The sequence below is a fragment of the Myodes glareolus genome, chromosome 3 (genome assembly GCF_982192425.1).
Source record: "Myodes glareolus chromosome 3, mMyoGla1.1, whole genome shotgun sequence".
In the NCBI taxonomy this organism is placed as follows: domain Eukaryota; kingdom Metazoa; phylum Chordata; class Mammalia; order Rodentia; family Cricetidae; genus Myodes; species Myodes glareolus.
In genome coordinates this window covers 19,780,468-19,801,504 of record NC_142028.1, presented here as the reverse complement: position 1 = coordinate 19,801,504, position 21,037 = coordinate 19,780,468, and the positions used below count along the sequence as shown (strand labels likewise).

Sequence of the window (21,037 nt, the reverse complement as noted above, 5' to 3'; positions counted from 1 at the left end):
TCATTATGTAGGATCTGATTTGCAAAGCAGGATATTTAACTTTTTTCTTTTATAACTGCTTTTGTTTCTTTATCTTGTCCTATTGCCTTGGTTAAAATTTAAATAGTTGGTGAATAAGCAGACAAATATTGGTGTTCTGTTTCTTTCAGATTGCTGAAGAAATTCAATCAGTTTTCTCTTTGGTTAAAAATTTGACTACATTTGTTGTCTGTATTTTTCCTTTTTTGAGACTTGTTCCTTCTTTACATAGTTTAATTTTTTGTTTTGATATTTATTTCACTATGAATCTAAGGCCGTATCTCTGCTGGCCTAGCTCTCTGGCACTGAACTACTCCTAGCCTTCTTCAAATTTTTATTCTGAAGGGCTATTTAAATTTTCAAATTATTTTTCAAGTATTATTAAATGATGTTACATTTTTCTTTGATTATAGTTCTATACAATAAACATGACAAAAGGTTAATGTTAAATATGCATCAATGAGTTTCAAAATGCTTTACTTAAAAGTCTTTTTTACAGATCATGTTCTTTTATTTCCACAAATATACTGTATCTGAATAAAAATTTCCCTCAGCACTTAATTGTCAGAACATTAAAGATACAGAGAAAAGACTAGTAAAAGCTGTAAGGAACAACGAACAAAAACATATAAAATCAAACCTGTTAGAATAACATATAACTTCTTAATGGAGACTCTAAAAGACAAAAGGGCCTGAGCAGATATGCTACAGACTCTTGGATACTTTAGTTGCCAGCCTACTTTTCCATACCCAGAAATTTTTTAGTTGCAATACATGTAGAAATAAGACTTCTATGATAAAAACTAATTTTAAGTATATATCTATACTTATATATCTTGGCTTCAGAATTTGAGCCTAAGTATATGTAGCTTTGGAAAAGAGGTTCTGCTTCTGTTTTCACAGAGGGTAAGAACCTCGAATCCTTCCAGACTAATGTGACTTGATGAAACATTACCCCCAAAAGGTCTGTGTGAGCACCCCAAAATTTACTTCTCTCAATAAGTAGCAGGAAGTAGTTTGGAGAGAACTATACCCAAATTTGCTAAATGATTGTTTATAAATGTTTATTTACATTTAAAGGGGGATGTGCAATAGAGATCAATAATTTGCATTGCTATGGATCTTGCTTTATTGATACAAATTTAAAGTCAATTTCTTTATATGTATTGTTCTTTTTAAAAATAATATGATGATGGGAAGTCCCGGGCAGCTCGCGGAGCAGCTGCTAGTGGCTGTGGGTCCCCGCAAGATCTCCAGGGTGGCAGCGCCATGCGACCAGGGGAGTCAGGGTCCCCGGGCGAGCAGCAGAGTCAGGAGGCTGGATGCGGTGGACGGCAGAGTAAATGGACATAAAGCTATACATAAAGCTAGACATTTATTACTTAAAGAAAGGGAGACATAGACAAACATAGAGAGAACAAAGACACACGTACATACGACACGAAACAAACACACACACACACACACACACACACACACACACACACACACACGAGAGAGAAGATGGCGGCGGGGGGAGGTGGGGTTAGAAGTGGCTGGGGTGGGCGTGGTTAGTTCTTAAAGTGTCCCAATGGAATAACAATATGTATATTTCTGCTCTTCTTTAAGGTATCATGTTTTTGCAGCTCATTTAAAAATATAATGTACAATTTAGAAATACAGGTTAATAGATAATCATCTATCATAGTCAAGTTTACAGTCATGTTAGTTAGGATTTCTAGATGTACAGAGATGTATTTCATATTGATAGATATTCTTCAAACCTTTCAAAAACTACAGAATATGGCATTTAAAATATTTTAAGAACTTAGGACATTTCATGACATGAGACATATCTGCTCCTGGCAGCACCAAGCTACTTCAGGAGGAAGATCGGCATCAAAGAGTCTCCTTATGGAATTTTTTGACCATTTTGGCAAGAAACTACTCTTGCTTGGGTGGCTTGATGCTATGCAATGTGAATGGGATATGTAGGTCACACAGAAAAAAAGGAGTGCTGATGCTGCCTAAAGTAGGTGACACAGTCCTTTGGGGTTCCTGCTTCATGAAAGAATCTTCCAGACATTTTTCAGGACACAGAAGAAAGTAACTGAGGAACTTTGCCATTACAAGGCAGAACTGATCTTCAAATTTCCTGCTTTATGAAAAAGTCTGCAAGACATTATACAGGACACAGAAGAAAGTGATTGACAGACAATATAGGTGGAACTGTCTGAAAATTTCTGCTTCATGGAAATGTCTTCCAGATACTATGGGCTTGTAGACTGAAGATAGATGATGCAATGTTACAGAACAACTTTGGTTGACTGTCCAGGCAGCAAAAAGACTCTGTCAATTCTAGCATTTTGCAAGTTGCTTGCAATGTACTTCCTGTTTACTTAGGTAATATTATTTCCTTCTGGAGTCTTTGATGACATTGAAGAATAGAGAGTTATAATTATAGTTTCCCTTAGATATGATAAAAGATAAAGTAGATAGAGATTTTGTAACTATAATTCTTGCTTGATACCTGCTTTGTATCATGTAATCTTTCTATGTGAAAGTTAAAACCTTCCTTTTTATTTAAACAGGAAAGGGAAGGTGATGTGGGATTCTCTTCTGTATGCTGTTAATACCATTGGTTAATAAAGAACTGTCTTGGGTGTATGCAGGTCAGAATAGAGGTAGGCAGAGAAAACTAAACTGAATGCTGGGAGAAGGAAGGCTGTGTCAGTGAGATGCCATGTAGCCCTGCCAGAGACAGATGCTGGCCAGAACCTTGCTGAGTAAGCCACAGACATGTGGCAATACACAGATGAATGGAAATAGATAAATTTAAAATATGAGTTAGCCAAAATATATGCTTAATCTATTGGCCAAACAGTATTGCAAATCATCTGGTTTCTGTGTGATTATTTCTGGTGTCTGGGTGGTCAGGAAAGAAACAAGTAACCTCCTACAACATAGTTTCTTTTTGGTGAGCTCTTACAGCTTGAATTAAGCCATTTCTATTATTCTGTACTTTACTATGAGGCTCATGGTTTACTGGCAAAGTTCCAGCATGTCTGTCCACAGCAGTGGCTACCTGGGGTTTACAAGAGCTAGTTCCAGGACAAAGACAGACTCCAAAGCTACAGAGAAACCCTGTCTCAAGACAACCCCCCCCACCGCCAAAGAATATCTTGTAAAGTGAATTCCACTTAGATTATTCACAATCTCCAGCATCCACATCTCTGGAATGACAGTACCTTAGCCACAAGAACACAAAGAGAGAGCTCTACCATAGCTTCCTGTTTCCCAGAACCAACATACATTAGTGGACAGAAGGAAAAGCTATTATAGAGACCTGTCCAAATGAATGATCAGATTTTTATGCAGAAATTTAGACTTTCAAACTTGTGTCAGAATTGACAGAAATAAAATGGTACAAGAAGAAATAGACAATCACCATTTGCAGGGCCTTAACGTGGGCTATGGTGCTGACGTGTCTGAATTCTTGGACACTGAGCTGCATGTCTTCAAATGTCTCTGCAGGGAGAAGATAAGCAGAAAGAAAACAAACAGGGTCACAGTGAAGTGGATGAGTATGAACATTAAGTTGGGAAATAAAAAGAGTTTGAAAATCTGTTGATGATTCTTTATATTAGAAGTGTTTCTTTTAGATCTATCAATCCAGATATCAACATGTATATTAAAAATCATAATATTTAAAATCAAAAGAACCAGAGACATCAAGGGCATGAAAATCATTTCATTAACTTTCTATTTTAGGCATAGAAAAAGGAAGTTTGAAAAATTAGTTATCTTGAGAAAATAAAAGATGCTGAGGCATGTAGTAAACCAGGTGCTTAAATGATTGCTCACTGTCCAGGTAAATAATACTAAGAAGTTTTTCAGTTATCAATACATCTGGGTTAAAGCACAGATGCAAACTAATCTACTAATACTAACCAGAGTAAATCAGTCCTGGAGATGGCCAGAGCAATGAAGATTAGACTCAATGTAGAGATCTTCCTTCTCTTGATCCACCACATGCAGTTCACCTGGGCTATGAATCCATTCTCTAAATTTTCCATTAAAAATTCCACTATAAAAAATGCAAATATGCTCTGTAGAGCATCCATTCTCTTTTAGATAATGTCCCAAATCAGTTATCTCAATGAATTTGTCTATAAAATTGTATTTGGGTACTGGATATATGGCTCAGTTGCTAAAGTACTTCTCTGTCATGCATGAAGTATAGAGTTTTATCTGAGGCCACAAAAACTGGGCAGAGTGTCACATGCCTCTATTCATAGAAGTTGGAAGAAGGTAGCAGGTAAGTCATAATTTTAATATCATCCTCAACTATAAACAAATTCAAAGCCACCCTAGGATCCACGAATCCTACCTAAAAGCAAACAAAAAAACTCTGCTTATCTGATTCATGAATATTCAATAAATTTACTAGTGTTATAAACTTGCAAAGATGATTTAAAACTAGTAAACGTATTTGTTTGCTAAAGATTTCCTTATCTGCATTCTCCATGAAAGTCATATAGTATTTCTTATAAGCCAAACTGCACTTCATCCAAGTACAGTATGTGATTTACAAAATTTCCTGAGTGGACTGAGGGCAGATGGGGATGGAATCTGAGTAATCAGGTTTGGGGAATGGGAGAGTTCTGAGGAGGACTGCTATGGTGGCAATTTGAAATCTGGTGGAAGCCTGGCACAGGGGACTCTCCCAGGAGTCTACAGGGAGACTCCAGCTTAGGCTACTAGCAGTAGCAGATAAACAGCCTGAACTGGTTGTCTCCTGTGAGCAGATTGGCGCCTGACCCAATTGTTACCAGAGAGGTGGGGGCAGATGCAGAGAACCACAGCCAAACATCAAGCAGAGTTCAGGAATCCTGCAGAGGAGGAGAAAGAATTGTAGGAGCAAGAGGGGTCAAAGACACCACTGAACTACTCACATAATCAACTAACTTGGGCCATCAGGGGTTCAAAGAGACTGAATCCAATCTCAGGGAGCCTGTATGAGACTAACCTGGCACTTTGCATATACTTCACAGTTGTGTGATTTGGTATTCTTGTGGGACTCCTAACAGTGGAAAAAGGGGTTGTTTCAGACTCTTTTAACTGGCTTTTGGGTGCCTACTCCTCATACTTGGTCACCTTATCCAGCTTTAATATAAGGGGAGGTGTTTAAGTGTACCATAAATTCTAATTGGTTTTAATAATAAAAACCTGGAATCAGCTATTGGGGCAAAAGCTAAAAGATCAGAGAAGTAGAGCAGTCAGCCCCTAAAGAGATCTCACCTCGACCAGTGCTCAGACCGAAAGGAAAATCCTGTTTTCATGAATCCTCACACTGAATGCTATCTCTGTGAAACCTCAGAATGAATCTCAGACTACAACCATCTCTAAGAATCCTCAGACTGCCTCTGAGTTCCTATCTCCTCCCACCTTATATTCTTCTCACCTTTCAGCCAAATCACCCCTGTCTCCACCTTTCTAGTGCTGGGATTAAAGGCGTGGGATCCCAAGTGCTGGGATCAACTTGGTGTAAACTCTTTATCTCTTTTAGACTGGTGAGTTTGGTGGCCTTAAACTCACAGAGATCCATCTGCCTGTTTCTATTGATGGCTGGGATTAAGGGTGTGTGCCATTACTGCCTGGCCTCTGTGGCTGACTAGTGGCTTAGCTCTGCACTCCGGTCTTCGGGCAAGCTTCATTTGTTAAATTAAATACAAAATATCACTATATTTAGCCTTACTGCAACTTGACATGCCTTGTTTTATTGAAACAGCAAGGGCCTTACAGCTGGCCAAAGGGTATATATAATTCAGTCAGGAGGAAAGATGTTCAGATTTTCTCCATCTCTCCTCATCTCCTAGCAATATAAGTCCCATGACCCTCATTTCAAGTAAAAAAGCAAAAGAAGAATAGCATGTTTTCTAGGCAAGATGGGAAAAAACTATAAGACAGATAGTTTCTTATCTAAAAGCTCAGTAGACAATGTGAAGAATGTAGCAGTGGTCATCCAGGAAAGCAGAGATCCAGGGACCATAGCCTTGACATGACATAGAATGATTTGACCCAAATAGCTTTTGACACAATTTCAAAGTCTGAATTTTCTCCTTCTGCAACTCAGGCAGTCTATTAACTTTAAGTCATTTTTTTTTAGAAAAAAAAAAGTAAACAAACTTCTAATTCACAAAGCCACACAGTAAAATGGTAGCAATAAGAAGATAGAAAAGAAACCATGAGACCAAAGCAAAACTCAGCCTTAGGGCAAATAGAAAACCCTGCAGTGGCATGCCCATTTTTCTAGACTCATAGTCACATTCAATTGGCTTGGCCTGCCACCCGTAGCACATGATTTATCTTTTGACCTGGTTTTAATCAGTACCTATAGTCTTCTTCAGCATACTTTCAAAATATTCCAGACACTTTCAGTATTTAAGGATGTGCACTTTAGTTTCTTCTTGCAACTTCTCACACAACCCACTGAAGAACTCCAGTCAGGGAATCTGACCCTCGCATCTCTATTGGTACTCAACTTAATCCTATAATTCTTTCATTCTCTCTGTCTCCAAAATCAACACCATGTAGAAAATGCCAAGTTCTGCTTCCAGCTCAAGCTGAATCCCAGCACTCTGGGACCTGTGAACTCTGCAGCATGAAATTACCTGAGTGATTGCAGGGCCTTTTTACTCAGGTCCATGCCTCTAAAGGGAATACTTTCAAAAGGGTTTTTAGTGTTTTACCCCATTGTCTTCAGTGAGTGAAATCTTGTCATCAAGACACCTTACTAATTGCCCAAATATAATATGGTCAGTTTCTCTTCAGTTGAGCTGGTCTCCATTATAATTAGCATGGCTTGGTGTGTAGCTGTGGTTTCAACTCTGTATTCAAATGTAAGCATGCCTTTACTTCTTTAATTAAGAAACACAGTTTCACATTTATTAATTTTTTTCCTACATCATACTTTCCTCTCTTTCTTGTAAAACTAGCAGTGTGTGTGTGTGTGTGTGTGTGTGTGTGTGTGTGTGTGTGTGATAAATATCCAGGCCACAGTGTGAATATTATGCTGACTTAAAATTACTTCCACCTAACAAAGTAATCCATTATTGTTCAAATTTTATTTTTGAGATTTTAATAAAATTATATCATTTCTCCTTTTCCTACCTCCAACCAATTCCATATCATCACCTTGATATATCTCCAAATTCATGCCATCTGTTTTCATTAATTGTTGTTACATGAACATAAACATGTGTATGTACATATGCTACATGCATATAAGCATATATATTTCCTACATACAGCCTGCTCAGTCTGTATAATTGTATGTATATTTTCAGTGTTATATTGGAGAGCCAATTGATATGATATTTGTTGGAAGAGACTATTTCTCTCACTCTGAGCACTCCACTAGTTGACTATATTTTTTGTGGAGGTCTCATGGTATTTTCCATATCTACTTTAACATGTTTAGGTGTCATTCTTATGTTTAAAAATTATGTTAAAGTTTGATAGTTGAATAACTTTAAGGAAAGAAACTGCTCATCAAGTAAATTTCAAAAAATTTAAATGACAATGTTACATTCAACATAACAATCTAAAAATTGATAATCAATAGTAAACATTTATGCTTAAAAATACTATATTAGATTTTTGAATCTAGTCAACCATCCATGGGTGAAGTAGTTATAGACCTAGGGGATAACATACAATGGCCAGTTGCCTAATCTATTACTTTTGTTTTCTTAGTATCTATCCTTATACATTCAGAGATGCATAATACTCTTCCTTCATCAAAGAAGCTTCGTTTTCAACAGATGGAGATTATTACAGACACAACTGTTCAACAGACAAAGAATGAGCTGGGCTAGCAAGAAACCTGGCCTAGGAAAATTCCCAACAAATCCACAAGGATGACTGCATCTAAGACCCTTATCAATAGAGGAGGGGTGTCTAAACTGGCCTTGCCATGTAGTCATATTGATGACTATCTTAAATGGTAACATGGAACCTTCATTAAGCAACTGATGGAAACAGATGTAGAGACCTGCAGCAGGACACTGGATTGACCTCCCAAAGTCAAGTTGACGAATGTGAGACTATGAGCAAAGAGGTCAACACCATGATGGGGAAACCCACTGAAACAGTTTATCTGAGTTAATGGGAGCTCACCAACTCCAACTGAACAGGAAATGAATTAAGTCTTTGTTTTCAACTAAACCCAGACCCAAATAATCACACAAGAATTATGTTAATTACAACACTGTTTGACCAATGACTCAGGCATATTCCTAACTATCTCTTATATCTTAATTTTACCTATTTCTATTAATCTGTGTATCGCCACTAGGCTATGACTTACCAGTAAGGTTCTTGCATCTTTCTCATTGACAGCTACATGGTGTCTGCCTAACTCTACCTTCTTTCTCCCTGAATCCAGATTAGATTTCCAACCTAGATATATTCTGCCCTTCCATAGGCCAAAGAAGTTTCTTTATTAACCAATGGTAATAAAATATAACCACAGCTTACAGAGAGGAATCTCAAATCAAAGAAGTTTAAATTTGATAATTCAGACAAATCAATAGACCAAATTAAATAAAAGTTAGATTAATGAAATGTAAAATCATAAACACTGAATGAGAAAATTATACCTACACAAATATTTATAGCAGTGCCATTTATGATTGCCAAAAATTGGGAACCAATCATAGTTCATTAACAGGCCAAATGGTTCTATTAAAAACAATATATAATGTAGTAGTTGGGAATTCTATTCACGAATACACCACAGAAACAACACAACACAACACAAACAACAAATGAAGCATAAACTATTTAACAAATTTATTAAAACTTAAAGCACAGTACAGAGCCTGAAAACCATTACAAATAATAATGTCTGTTAGTAAATATACACAAAATTATAGAAACCAAAGGACTCTGCATAACTATTAAAAACAGACAGGTAGTTTGATGAGAAGAGTGTTGCTAAGATGATGCACTTCAGAGAACACTGCTGTTAAGCTTCCTGAGGTCAGTTTATTATTAATCAAAATTCTAAATAAATATATAGAAATTATATTTTGCTACTTTTTATGACTTACTCTTTATTTAAAATCCCATAGAGTGAAATAAGCATCTCTATACACATACAGTGTAATTTAAAAGAAAAGTCATGGTTTTATATGGTAGTTAACTATATTAACCTTCTTAGTTACTCCTCACAGACTGTCATTATCAGTAAAAATTTAAAAATCTAGTGTTTCCTGTTTCAGTACTAAATAACTGCTATAGATATCCTTCATTCACCAAGTAGGAATGAGTTCATGGTATAATCAAGTGATAACATCAAATGTCCAACCTAATGAAGAGTTTAAAATTTGTCTCTAAGAGCCTAATATTAGAGTTTTGTAGTTAGAATCCAAGTAGGTAATCGTGTGTTTACATTTTTAAAAATTAGTTCTTAATAGTAGTAAATGAGGATTACATCTATTAATAATTTCTTCAAAGAATTTCAAAACATCAATAATACATATTATACATAGAAATAAAATTAATCTTGTATACTTAATATTTTTAGGTAAAAGAAAACGGTGTACATTCTTTGAAAAATTATAACATAATGCAAGAATCTGAAGGGAGAAATAAAATGTCCTCGAACTACCTCCTTATAGATTTCTTTTTATATACAACACATGACTGTATGCTGTCTGGATGCCTTGGGCAGTTGGTATATTCTCTTCTTTCAGCCTAAGTCCCAGATGCCTCAATATCAAAAGAGAATTTTGTTTTAACTTAGAGTTTTCTAGAACCAGAATTAATGAGTGGGTTGAAGGATACATGAATCCAGTTATCATACAAATAATGTGAATCAGTTCACTGTGATGTTTCTCAGCAATCCATGCTATCAGAAGGGACAGAATGTAAGTAGCATAGAGCAGGAGGAAGGAGACTATAAATTTTATGGCATTTGTGTGTGCCTTGGTACTGAAATCTGTGTCCTCTGGCTGTGAGCTGCATATTCTGTCGATGTTTCCACAAAGAGAAGAGTAACAGGAGAAAAGAGATCAAAGCCAGTGAAAATGGTCTTACAGAGAACAGAGTCATGTTGAATAACATCAGCTCAGAAAACAAGGAAAATCCCAACCCATGGAATTTACAGTACTATTTCTTGCCACGGACCGGCTCAGGGGAACCACTCAAACCGTGGGGGAAAACAGGGTGAAGGCTCAGGAGTATTCAGAATACGGTGAAGGAAATGACAGACAGACATCCTCAATGTATTTGAGAATGCTGCTGCAACTTTATTCTTTCAGTGTGTGGCTTTTATATTTTTACAAACAAAGAACTTGGCAAAGGCATACATCATCAGATTATAAAATAGAAAAGATTAGCACAAAACAGTTTTACAAAGAGAATCTTTGAAGATGCTTTGGCAGGGGTACAAGGACTTTTGCTCCCTCACATTCTGTTAAGTCAGCCTTTTTCTCTTGTTTTTAGAGAGGTCACTGTTCTTGAGTTAGGCCATCTTTATCAGCTTACACCAGGTGGCTGGCTGGGTTAAGCTAAGTGACCTTGTGCTCAGAAAGGCCATTATCTTCCTGGGAAAACTTTCTGCTAGGAAATTTTATGATCTCAAACTTGTCTGAAACTCATCTCATACCATTAATCTCAACTCCCTTCCCTTCCCGACTCTCAGGGTCAGATGTTGTAATTAGCCTAGGTTTTCTGGCCATAAGGAAGGCTGCATAGACCTCCTGTTAAATCGCATGTATTTCCCAGGTAAATGCCTAATATTATTTTCCTGTAGAAGGCTTCAAAGGTTTTTCCTAGTAAAATTAACTCCTTTTGTTCCACATCATCAAGGAATTATCCTAATGATGACCCTGCCAATTCAAAGAATTGACTATTTCTTTTAAGGCTTTAATGAATGGTGGGGCAGAGCTCAAAATGTTCTCAACAGTCTTGTTTGTATCCACAATTGCCTGGAATAGTCTGATCTGTTAGTAATATGCAAGGATCACAAAGAACATAAAGACAAGGAAAAGGACATACATATGGCTCCAAGGTCAGCGAAGTCGAGTCAGTACAAATGGCGACTCAGGTGGAATTACACCACAACTGATTGACAAAGGACTGCCTGAAACACAGCTCCGAGAAGCACAGATCCCAATCCTCCGGCAACACCTGCCCGTCCAGTCAGCATTTCTGCTACACTGGCATGACAGCCGTGGATGAAGCAATTTCTTCCATATTGATGGATCTTCTCTTCAAGAGTGGTGCTCGTTTTTATCAGATTTGCAAGCAAGTAGGCCAAGCTTCCCAGCAGAACCCCCACAATCAGTTGTTTAAATCTCCATTTTAAGTAGAGAAAGATCTTCCAGGAGAAATTAGCTATTCTGAGTAAATAAAAGATGCTAAGGGCTGTGGCAAGCCAGAGATTGAAGTGGCTAGAAAGCATCCAGCTAAAATAAAGAATCTGTACTTCTGTTCCAATCACAAATAATGCTGGATCACATATAGTGTTGAACCAAATATACATTTCCCAGATGAGAGTAATTCTTGAAATCGTCAATGTAAGAAGGATTTTATCCATTAAAGAAAGCTTCTGTTTAGTGATGCAGTCCAAGAAGTTTGACAGCACTATAAACCCATTGCTCAGATTCCCAAAAATTAACTCTGCAACTATTATTATAGTGGCAAAGCTCTGCAAAACAGGTTCCATGCTCAGAGAAAGCTCTGTGTATAATAGCACTATCTTGTACTGGCCAAGTGCCCCATTATAACATGAGGGCCGGCTTGTTAGGGTTTCTGTCCTGCCTGTTACCCCACAGTCAGCAAGTCACAAAGAAAATTATACAGAGGACTCCATAAGATTATAAAACTGATTGATTAGCTCAGGCTTCTTGTTAACCCTTGTAGATTATATTAACCCATTATTCTGATCTATGTTAGCCATATGGCTTGGTACCTTTTTTAGCTGTCAGCTTACATGTTGCTTCTTCAGTGATCTGGGCAGGAATGGTCAAGAGAGCTTCCTGCTTCCCAGAATTTTCCTGTTCTCATTGCATCACCTCTACTTCCTGTCTGGTTTTCCCGCCTATACTTTCTAACTGGCCAATCAGCACTTATTTATAATATGATTGACAGATTACAGACAATTCTCCTGCACCACCCCATGCGTGGTTCAAATGTGAGATTAAATTCTTTCTTCCCTTTGTTCCAGATCCTTCTGTATTCTCTTACCATACAGCAAGCTGAACATTTCCTGATTGACATTTAATCTGCACATTTTCTTCTGAATTTTTTTCAGTAATTCTTGCTAGAGTCCTTGCTAACATGTTTGTGCACACATGGGCTGAAAAGTTCAGCAGATGATTTAGAAAAGAAAACAAATTCACATTTGATTATATGCAAATCAAGATATATTCTGTTTTGCATTTTCATCATGTTTCAGATTAAGGGAATTTGGTTGGGCTCCCTGAGTTCTAATGTCATGGGTAATATTGCCACTAAAGAAGATTTAGGGGAAACAAAGAGAAGAGTTTGCACTGTTTCATAAAAATTCAGTTTTGCCCAGAGTTCAGGTTTCATTCTTCTAACACTGAGAGTAGAAGATGGAAACAAAAGAAAGAAAGATTACCACTCTGTCGTCTCTCTCTCTCTCTCTCTCTCTTTCACTCTCTCTGGAGAATCAGAAAAATGCAGAAAACGTACAGACTTAGGAAAATGACTAATTTGATATTTGTGTCATCCAAATACTTGCAATACTATTTATCTTGACTAAAAATAAGTACACCTTTACTGTTTTATGAGAAAAATATTTTAGCTCATAAATACATGATTTGTGAATTTAAAAGGTATATTATGAGTCATATACAGTTGATCAGGTAATTTTTAGAGCATGAAGATATTTACTACTACTAAAATTACATCATCTTTGCTATCTCCTTTCCATGGTCTTATTCATATACATCAATGAATTTAAAATCCAGGCTGAGTAGCAGGGTAAAATGAACATACTTCTCTAAATGGGTCATGAATATCAACCTCCTACTACTCAAAGCTCAGGAAATTTCACTAAAGAGGGATGGATTGGAAAAAACTGTGATATGGCAATATCTGGACATGATACGGATGTTGTATGCATCAACTCACAGTAACTGTAGTGGCCTATACAAGATCTGTGCATGATCAAGCCTGTCAAAATCTCAGCAGAGGTGGGAGAACAACCTGAAGTCCCATCTATACTGAAAGAGTTTTGAAAGTTGATGTCCAGCCAAGTGGGTAGAGTCAGTTACCTTATCAGACTACAGTCTATTTATTTGGATATGGGTACCACTAATTGGGTATTGGGAATTACTAATAACAAAATTTTATAAGTAGAATATGAAATTTGTAAGAAAATAGTATGGACTAATATGATTTGTATACAGAGTATAAATGTATGGCACTTTCAAAAATAAAAAAGGTTTTAAATAAATAATTGAAAATAAATTAAAGATTCTATAAAATTGGTTCATACATGTATAGTGTTGTGTATTGAAAATTGTTTAGATTTTCTTATTTTAATTTATGGGTATAAATGTTTTGCCTGAATGTATGTATGTATACCACATGTATGCCTATTGCCTAAAGCAGTAGAAAGCTGTCAATGGATTGTCTGGAATTGCAGTTACAGTGGTTATGCCCCCACCATGCAGAACTGGGAATTGAACTTGGGTCCTCTGCGAGGGCAGCAAGTACTTTTAACTGCTAAACCCCTACTGCAGTATATTGATTTTCTCTCTCTCTTTTTTTTAAATAATTAATTTATTTGTTTGTTTATAAAAATTTCCACTTCCTCCCCTCCTCCCCATACTCTCCCATTCCCCCCACTCCCTCTCCCCCCCCCCACTCCCTCTCCTCCTCCTTCTCCAGTCCAAAGAGCAGTTAGGGTTTCTGCCCTGTGGGAAGTTCAAGTTCCTCCCCCATCCCTCCAGGTCTAGGAAGGTGAGCATCCAAACAGACTAGGATCCCAAACAGCCAGTACATGCAGATGAAACAAGACCCAGTGCCATTGTAAATGGCTTCTCAGTCAGCCCCAAAGTCAGCCACATTCAGAGAATCCGGTTTGATCACATGCTCGTTCAGTCCCAGTCCAGCTGGCATCGGTGAGATCTCATTAGATCAGTCCCCTTGTATCAGTGGGTGAATGCACCCCTCGCTGTTCTGATTTCCTTTTTCATGTTCTCCCTCCTTCTGCTCCTCATTTGGACCTTGAGGAGCTCAGTCCAGTGCTCCAATGTGGGTCTCCGTCTCTATCTCCATCTATCGTCAGATGAGGGTTCCCTCTGGTTCTGCCTATCTTGCTCACGTTTTCCCTCCTTCTGCTTCTCATTTGGATCTAGGGAGTTAAGTCCAGTGTTCCAATATGTGTCTCTGTCTCTATCTCCATCCATCGCCAGATGAATGTTCTATGGTGAGCATCTTTAACAAATGGTGCTGGCATAACTGGATGTAAACCTGTTGATTTTCTTTCTTTGTTAGAGGTTCAGTCACCGACCTTGTGCCTGCTGTGTAAACTCTCCACCATGGAACTGCACCAGCATCACTCTCTGTGTACTCCTACAAGTCACTGTAGAGTCCTTTGTATATTTTTCATATCCCACTGCTTTTGTAATCTCTATTGTGATTTTTTTCTTGGATGGAAATTAATGCAGGGACAACAAAAGACACTGATATTCTCTGTGTTTAACATGTCTCTTTGTTTTTATACTACTATTTATCATCAGATGTTCTAGTAAAGAATATGAATAGAGGTTTTCAAAAATCTGTAAAGATCCCGAGTTCTTTCATAAATTTAAAGATGTTGTAACACATGAATACTTTCCATCATTGACCACATTTGTACAGGTCTTTTATTTTTATGTGAAATCTTACATGCACATACAAGATTTTGAGGAGGTTTATCACAGAATTTCCTGCTAAAGTGACCCCTATCATTTGCTACAAGTTACTGGAACAACTTAATGCTTTTCCACATTCTTGATTTCCCTATGAGATATCCTTTCATTGTGAGTTGTTGCACTTATTTAAATAAAAGTGGAATCACTGAAGACTCCATAGGATTTTTGACAGCATTTCCTGTGTGAATTTCCCAAATAATTAGATGTCTAACGACTTTGTACACCTCTGTTTGTGAAGAATTTTGTCTTGAAAACAGCTGAAAACACCATTGGGCTGCCTTCTTTAATTTTTTTTTTTAAATTGGGGATATCTGACTCCTTACTTTCCTTAATGCCTGAACTAAATTTTGTCAGCACGTAAACAATACCCTCATATGTCCATGGTTTCTGGATGCTATGCTCCCTTTCCCACTCTCCCTCCTGATCTTCCTCCCCAAACCCCCTCTCTCTTTCTGTAGCTGTTTACTGTTTGTCTACATTCCTGGCATTAATCTGGTCATGCTGGGATTCTCTCTACAATGGATCCATTTCCCCTGTCCTTCCACTCTAAATTGCATAGGTGTTCTGTCCTTATGTTTCTGTTCTCCCTTATAGCATCTGCCAATCTGGTCCTTCATGGAATCACATGTGTTCTTTCCTGGATTCTTCAGCCTACACCACCATTTTAAGTTGGTCATCTGACACAGGTTCCTCAAAAAAAAAAAAACCTTGTTAAATGATGTGGCCACAATACACTTGTTTTATGTCTGTGTGTATATGTGTGTTTCCACAGTATGCTTGTTTTATGTATCTCTGTGTATGTGTGCTTGTTTTAAAATCTGTAAAAACTTGTAACTCCAGATTACAACAGCTCTGAAAAACTACAAACATATTTTTGACCTCAGTGCTATCTTTGGTAAGAGTACCTATGTGGGCTGATTCTACCAAGGAGACATTCCACCTCCAAAATTCTTTGACTTACTTAAATATTCCTTCTAATATTCTTGCTTCTACTAGCATTGGTAAGCTGCATCGAATTGGATAAACTATAAGCCTAAATTTAACTTATGTCTAATTTAGATATAATGATCAGGTAATGGTACACTGACTCTCAAGTGCCTTTACAGATACAAGAGTATGACATTTAACAAAAGAGCTTCTTACGACAGAGAGTCATGCCAACTTCTGCGATATTCTATAGCTCCTCTAAGAAGATGCATGGTTTCAAAATATCTTCTACCTGGAGACTTGCCTTTGGATATGGCAATGCCACTCACAGAGAAAAAAGTTGCCTTCTACCTCATCAGTTTCCAGGACTTTACACCAGGGCATCAATCATCTCATCCTGCCAAGACAAGTAGACTGAATCCACCCCCGCCCCAGGAAATCTTCAGGCCTTCTGGGCTCAGCAGCTAAAGGCAAGTACCATTTCTTAAACTGGTGTTCACCAAAGACTATGGAGAGACTGAGGATTGCCTTTGTTCCTAAAAGTGTTGTCTCATTTCTCCTCATTTATCCCTCTCAGATCTGCCTGATGGCATTTGGTGGCTTAAGGTACTGATAATTCATTAATTCATTTGTTAAGCTTCCTGCTAAAAATACAGACAGGTATGCCTCTTTCACAGGCTTCATAGTCCAGGATTGACAGATTTCAGGTATATCTTCAGAGGTTCAGAGTTTCCAATTCCCTTTAATTGTCTTTTAAAATGTTCATTCCTTTTCAACCTAAAGCCACAGCGTTTTGCTATGACACCAAGATGTAAATCTGTTCCAGTTGTCTTATAGATACCTATAGGTTCCTGGGAAAAGTTCTGCTGCTTTATCAAAAAATCTGGTTTAGTAAAAGCTAAGAGTCTTCAGAGCCTATTTTAACCCAACCCATTTTCAAGCATATTTTACCGGTCACTCCTGCTTGCTAGGCCAAGACCAACTTACATTGGGCCTTCTAGACAATGCCGGCACCTGCACTAGCTCTTGAAACTTCACTATGGGTACCACCTCTCCTGGCTCAAATGTACACTTACCTAACACCTAAAATCTTGCTTAAAAGGGCATATCTGCTCTTGTATCTCACTTATTCACCCATGCCTCTCCTGTACAACTAGGGCACTTCTCTGTCCCATTCTTTCTGGCAGTTAAAAACTCTTCAAATGGCTAACCCCATTCATGGGGCTGATAATAACTATATTTTTTTCTCCTAACAATGTGCCTTCTCATCTCCCTTAAGAAATAGATGCCTGAGGTCTCCATGATGACAGTTAATAGGATGCCTCTCCACCCATACATCCTGCTAAGCATGAGACCACCAACTACCACATCTCCCTTCTCCCATGTCACCCCATGCCTGCAAGAAGTAGCCAGAGTTGTACTGGCACCCCTATACCCACAGAGTATGGGATGTATGGTTGAAAGCATCACCCCAGCTGCTGACATGTATATGCCCAAAGAGTATGGAATGTTTGGGTTAAGGTTTCACCTGAGCCCCTGGTTCCCATATATCAAAAAAGTCTAGAATGTTTGAGTGTAGCTGCCATTTTTGACCTCAGTAAAGTAACTAAAGTAGGGTAAGTAAAGTAACTACTATAATTTCAAAACCCTTAGGTAAGATTGATCAATGAAAAGTTTCAACTTTAACACAGTATTTCTATACTTTTAAATCATTTTATACACTGTAATTATGAGCAAAAGTAATAAGCCAAGAGTTCTCTATTTCAGTTCTAAATAACTTCAATCAAAATCCTTAATTCAAGTAAACATAGTTTTATGATCTAATCAAATAATTACATTAAGTGTCTCCTGCAATGTATAATACAAAATGGGTCATTTGCAGCCAACAGGTTTGAAGTTCAAAAGTAGAATATAAATAAGTGTAGCTGTTTCTAAATGGTAAGGGTAACTATCCTTAATTTTCTCCAAAAGATTTCAAATTGTATATGATACAAAAGTGTTCATCATAAATATTTAACATTTTTAGGTAAGATGAAATGTTATATTCACTTTGAAAAAAGGCAGCAGTGATCTTCATGGTGCTAGAAAAAAGGAATAAAATATTTTTGAACTGTGGGCTAAAACTGGGACTGAATGAGCACGTGATCAAACCGGATTCTCTGAATATGGCCAGATTCTCTGAATGTGGCCAGATTCTCTGAATGTGGCTGGCACAGGGGCTATCTGAGAAGCCATTGATAATGACACTGGGACTTGTTTCCCCTTCATGTACTGGATTTTTGGGATCCTATTCTGTTTGGATGCTCACCTTCCTAGACCTGGAGGGAGGGGGGAAGAACTTGAACTTCCCACAGGGCAGGAAACCCTGACTGCTCTTAGGGCTGGAGAGGGAGAAGGAGAGAGAGTGGGGGGAGTGGGAGAGTTTGGGAAGGAGGGGCGGAAATGGAAACTTTTATAAATTAATAAAAAATAACTTTCTACATAAATTTATTTTAATTAGGACATTTTGTTACAGCAACAGGAGAAGTAAGTAAAATGGGTAAATAAACAATTTCTACAATTTGGAATATAGCATATATACTATTAAGGCCTATATACTTGCTGAGTAGGAGGTACATGCTTTTAAAAAAGATGCATTTGTAGCCACCAGAACCAAGAATACATAATGTAGATTCACAATCAGATACCTGTTACCCAGTATTTCCATCAAGCTGATTTAGTTGCTTACCATTATTACTCACTTCTTTTTAGGATATATTTTTCTCTAGGCAGAATGGTTATAGTGGAACTTTTTTGATTTGCATAAGATTCCAGTGACTCTTGGCCCATGATTTCTCAAATATAATGCAAATAATTTCACAAAAGATGATCTTGCACAATTTGAACATGTTGAACTCAATTTGTAGCCCTTGTTGTCCTGAAAACCACCATGTAGACCATACTAGCCTTGAACTCAGAGATCTACCTTCTTTCTGAGTGCTAGGATTAAAGGAGTTCTGGGAAAAATAGCATACTATTACTTCTGTTTTGATTTAATTGAAATTAAGCACTAAAATAACTAGGTTTTCTGTCCCTGAGTCAATGACATAGGCATAAAATCATAAATTTTACGGCAAAGGAAAAAAGTTCTTGAACTATTGCTCATAGATTTGTTTTTTCTGTACAACAAAGCATGTTGTTTACATGCTTCATGTAATTGGGATTTTCTGTTCTTTCATGCCTCAGTATCTAAAGAGATGTCTGCTTTAGTTTAGTACTTCCTAGAATGAGAATTAATGAATGGGCTAAAGGATACATGAGTCCAGTAATCATGCAAATGATTTGAACCAGTTCACTCTGATATTTCTCAGCAATCCATGATGTCAGAAGGGACAGAATGTAAGTAGCATAAAGCAGGAGTAAGGACACAATAATTTTCACGGCATTTGTGTGTGCCTTGGTATTGGGATCTCTGTGTCCTCTGGTATTGAGCTGCATTTTCTGGCAATGTTTCCACAAAGAGAAGATTAGCAAGAGAAAAGAGATCAAAGTCAGTGAAAATGGTGTCACAGAAAACATAGCCGTGCTGAATAAGAACAGCTCTGAAAATATTGCAAGCTCTGTCTCCATGGAATTCACAGTTTGTTTCCTCCATATTGAAGAAATCTCTCTTCAAGAATGATGCTCGTTTATAACAGATTTGCAAGCAAGAAGGCCAAGCTTCCCAACAGTACTCCCACAATCAGTTGTTTAAGCCTCCATTTCAAGTAGAGAAAGATCTGCCAAGAGAAATTAGCTATTTGGAGTAAAAAAAGATGCTAAGGGCCATGGCAAGCCAGAGATTGAAGTGGTCAGATAGTATAGAGCAGAATATAACGACTTTTAATTCTTCTTTGGTAATAAATGAAAATGATCGAGTTTTAACCCACAAAAATAGTACTTCCCAGATGAGAGTAATTCTGGAAATGGCCACGATAATGAGGATTTGATCAATTGGAGAAATCTCTCTTTTATTGACCCAGTCAATGCAGTTTTTCACCATTGTCCATCCATTGCTCAAATTCCCCAAAATGAACTCTGCAACTACTACAGTAATGGAGATGCTGTGCAGTACAGGTCCCATGTTGAAACATAGAAAACTCAAAGTCTAATAACACAACTCGTCATGTCCTGTTTAAATGTCTGGCAAATGGTTCAATGTGCAGCTAAATTCTTCTTCCTCTTTGTCCTGCTCTTTCTCCAATCTCCTATTTTAAAGCAAGAGAATCATCTCCCATTTGGGATTGAATTTGAACATATTTTTGTTAAGTGTTTTTCTGCAGTTCTCTGATGAGTTCTAACTAATGCTTCATACGTTTGTCATGGGCTATAATATTCAACAGATGATGTGGAAACCAAGCTCACATTTGCTGATATGCAAATTAAGAAATACTCTTTCCCACTCTTTTGCATCTTTGGCCTTTTTCAGATTTATGAAATTTGGTTGTTTCAACTTGAATTCTGTGGTACGAAAGTTCCAAAAGTCTCATTTAAAAAATATGAAGTTGAAAAGATATTTTGTACTCCAGAGTCTTTTAAGCCACTGAAGACCCAAAAGACTTGTGGTGACAGGTCTGTGTTTTTTCATAAAACTTCAGATTCCAATGGAACTCAAGCTCCATTTTTTTCCAATCTGAGAACGGAAACTTGCTTCAAACAATGAAAGAGAAGTTCATTTTAAAGAGTCAACATCTCTCTGCCAGAAGAAAAGAAGAAATCAGAATTTGAAAATACAGACTAGAATGATTAATTTGAAATTCATGTTAATAAAATACTTTAAATATTGTCTTAACCTTGACTAATATAAAATACTATTATTCCACCTGATAAAAAATTATGTAGTAAATTAGCAATTTATGAATTGAAAAGCTTTGCATTTTATCAATCACTCAAATTTTTTTCAGGTGGTATGCAGAACACTTGAACATTTACAATTAATTTTAAATTTGACTTGCAATGTAAAGAAGTTGTATTGTTCCCAATGCCAGCGTTCAAAGTTCCTTTTTCCACATTCTCAACCTTATATATCATTATCAACGAAGTTCAAAGTCTGACCCTGAAGGGAATGATTGAGAAAGGAAAGTGATTACTTGATTAGCTGAGTAGGTGAGCTTCAGATGTCAGCAGCCATGAGC

General features: G+C 37.3%; 1 protein-coding gene and 1 pseudogene across 1 annotated transcript; both read right to left on the bottom strand.

Annotated features, from left to right (window-relative positions):
- Positions 1 to 9,677: 9,677 nt before the first annotated feature.
- LOC148122558 (taste receptor type 2 member 102-like) lies at positions 9,678 to 11,755 on the bottom strand. Its single transcript, XM_087903922.1, is given in 3 exon segments — positions 9,678 to 10,005; positions 10,007 to 10,145; positions 11,221 to 11,755. Coding segments are annotated over 3 exon segments (981 nt in total). The 5' UTR covers positions 11,735 to 11,755.
- A 7,270-nt stretch (positions 11,756 to 19,025) lies between these two features.
- Positions 19,026 to 19,986, bottom strand: LOC125399312 (taste receptor type 2 member 124-like; annotated as a pseudogene).
- Between the last annotated feature and the right edge of the window lie 1,051 nt (positions 19,987 to 21,037).